General features: G+C 39.1%; 1 protein-coding gene across 2 annotated transcripts in view; it reads right to left on the minus strand.

Moving 5' to 3' along the window:
* LOC117182362 (protein Smaug homolog 1) overlaps window positions 1-1588 on the minus strand; it is a 127548-nt gene that overhangs the window by 50069 nt on the left and 75891 nt on the right. For both annotated transcript variants that reach the window (XM_033375556.1, XM_033375565.1), the window contains 2 exons: window positions 453-700; window positions 248-358 (listed from right to left, as the gene is read on the minus strand). In XM_033375556.1, coding sequence (XP_033231447.1) covers window positions 248-358; window positions 453-700 — 359 coding nt within the window. The remainder of the gene's footprint in view (window positions 1-247; window positions 359-452; window positions 701-1588) is intronic.

Genomic DNA, 1588 nt, shown 5'->3' on the forward strand with positions numbered 1-1588 from the left:
CGACCACGAATAATTTAAGCTCGGAGGAAGAGGACATGGTTCCCCTGGATGTGCACTTACGGGAATTCTACTTTGCTGACCCGACCGAAGACCTGTGCACGCGGCATCCGGAAGGTAACACCTACCACAAGTCCCTCAACCTGAACTCCGGATTGCTGACCTCATCTCTGACGAAAGTCATTAGATTGAACAACACGCATGATTTCTTAAACGGAATTTGAATAAGGTACAATAAGGAGAAACGAACCTCTCATTCCACTTGACAAGGGACGGGTCGATGCTTCGTCCAAACGGCCTTCGCTTCCACTACTCGTGCACGAACTTTGTGGACTCAAAGGACCCAAACCAATTAAGCCAGCTGCAGTTCATAGAGAAAAAATAAAAGTCGAAGTTGAAAAATTAGCAATGATAAATAAGAATCACATCAACGTGCAGAAATAAAATAAACTTACAAGTTGTGTGGTCTCCGGAAACACTGTAACTTCTTGCCTTGTGCCTAGTAGAATTATTAACATTATTACTCCGATCGATAACCTCCAGATGATGCAGAGGAATGAAAGGAGGTGTCAGGCTATTTGATCGACGTTGACGAGTTACTGGAGGCAGAAGTTGAGTGCTAAAGATTGTCCCAGGTTGTGAATTGAACAAATTTGTCTGATCGCTTTGCTGCTTGATATTCCTTTGCCAACCAGCATCCCATCTTTTTCAATCAAAAATGCAAACATTTAAATTATTAAACAGCCTTGAAAATTATTATTTGAAGGGGTCTACGGGACGCCATTTGCGCGCAAAATTATATACTACCAGTAAAATAGTTTCCTTTCGCAACGCGCGTATTCTGATAGCGTTTTAGGCAATCCTCGAAATAACTTACAATATGTGTCTTTAGGTAAATTAAGAAACGAGAATTGTAAGTACATGCTCGACGTGTGCATTTTGTCGGATCGAAAATGACTTATAGCAGGAACCAGGAGCAAAGCGTCGCTCGCACTTTTCTTTTCTTTAGTCAAAGAAGAGAAGAAAGCATGTCTTCTCTCCATAGTCTTCGAGCAGAGTGAGTTAACTTAGTGTCATGAGTTTCGCTGTGGGGAGAAGAGAAATTATCTCTGTAGGTCTCCTATCGGAATGGTCTCCTATCGGAATGGTGCTCGACTCTGCTTCCGCGATGAAAAGGGAAACAGGGTGAATCTCGAAGCGTTTCAATGCGCAACGCGCAACTCTCAGGACTAAACGTGGCAATCAGTCCTATCAGACTCAAAAGGATGGCCGGTAAATGTAAAAATTTAGCAAGTTTACAGATGAATAAATTCCGAAGTTTATTATTTTCGTTAGTACAAATATTTCTAGAGTGTGAGTTACATGTATATAAGAATGGATATAGTGAAATAAACTGCAAAATAATTATTTCTCAATTTAAGTAATTTGCAGTAACAAGTGCAATTGATTTAATTGTAGAGGCTAATAATTACTATAAACTGTTCTAAATACATCGAATTTTGTTTTTAAATTAGTCTTATTCACAATTTGTTGATGAAGGGAAATAAATATACAAAATGTGAAAAATATACATTTTTGTGTTTCTAAACGA

Source organism: Belonocnema kinseyi, chromosome 2 (genome assembly GCF_010883055.1).
Source record: "Belonocnema kinseyi isolate 2016_QV_RU_SX_M_011 chromosome 2, B_treatae_v1, whole genome shotgun sequence".
Lineage (NCBI taxonomy): Eukaryota > Metazoa > Arthropoda > Insecta > Hymenoptera > Cynipidae > Belonocnema > Belonocnema kinseyi.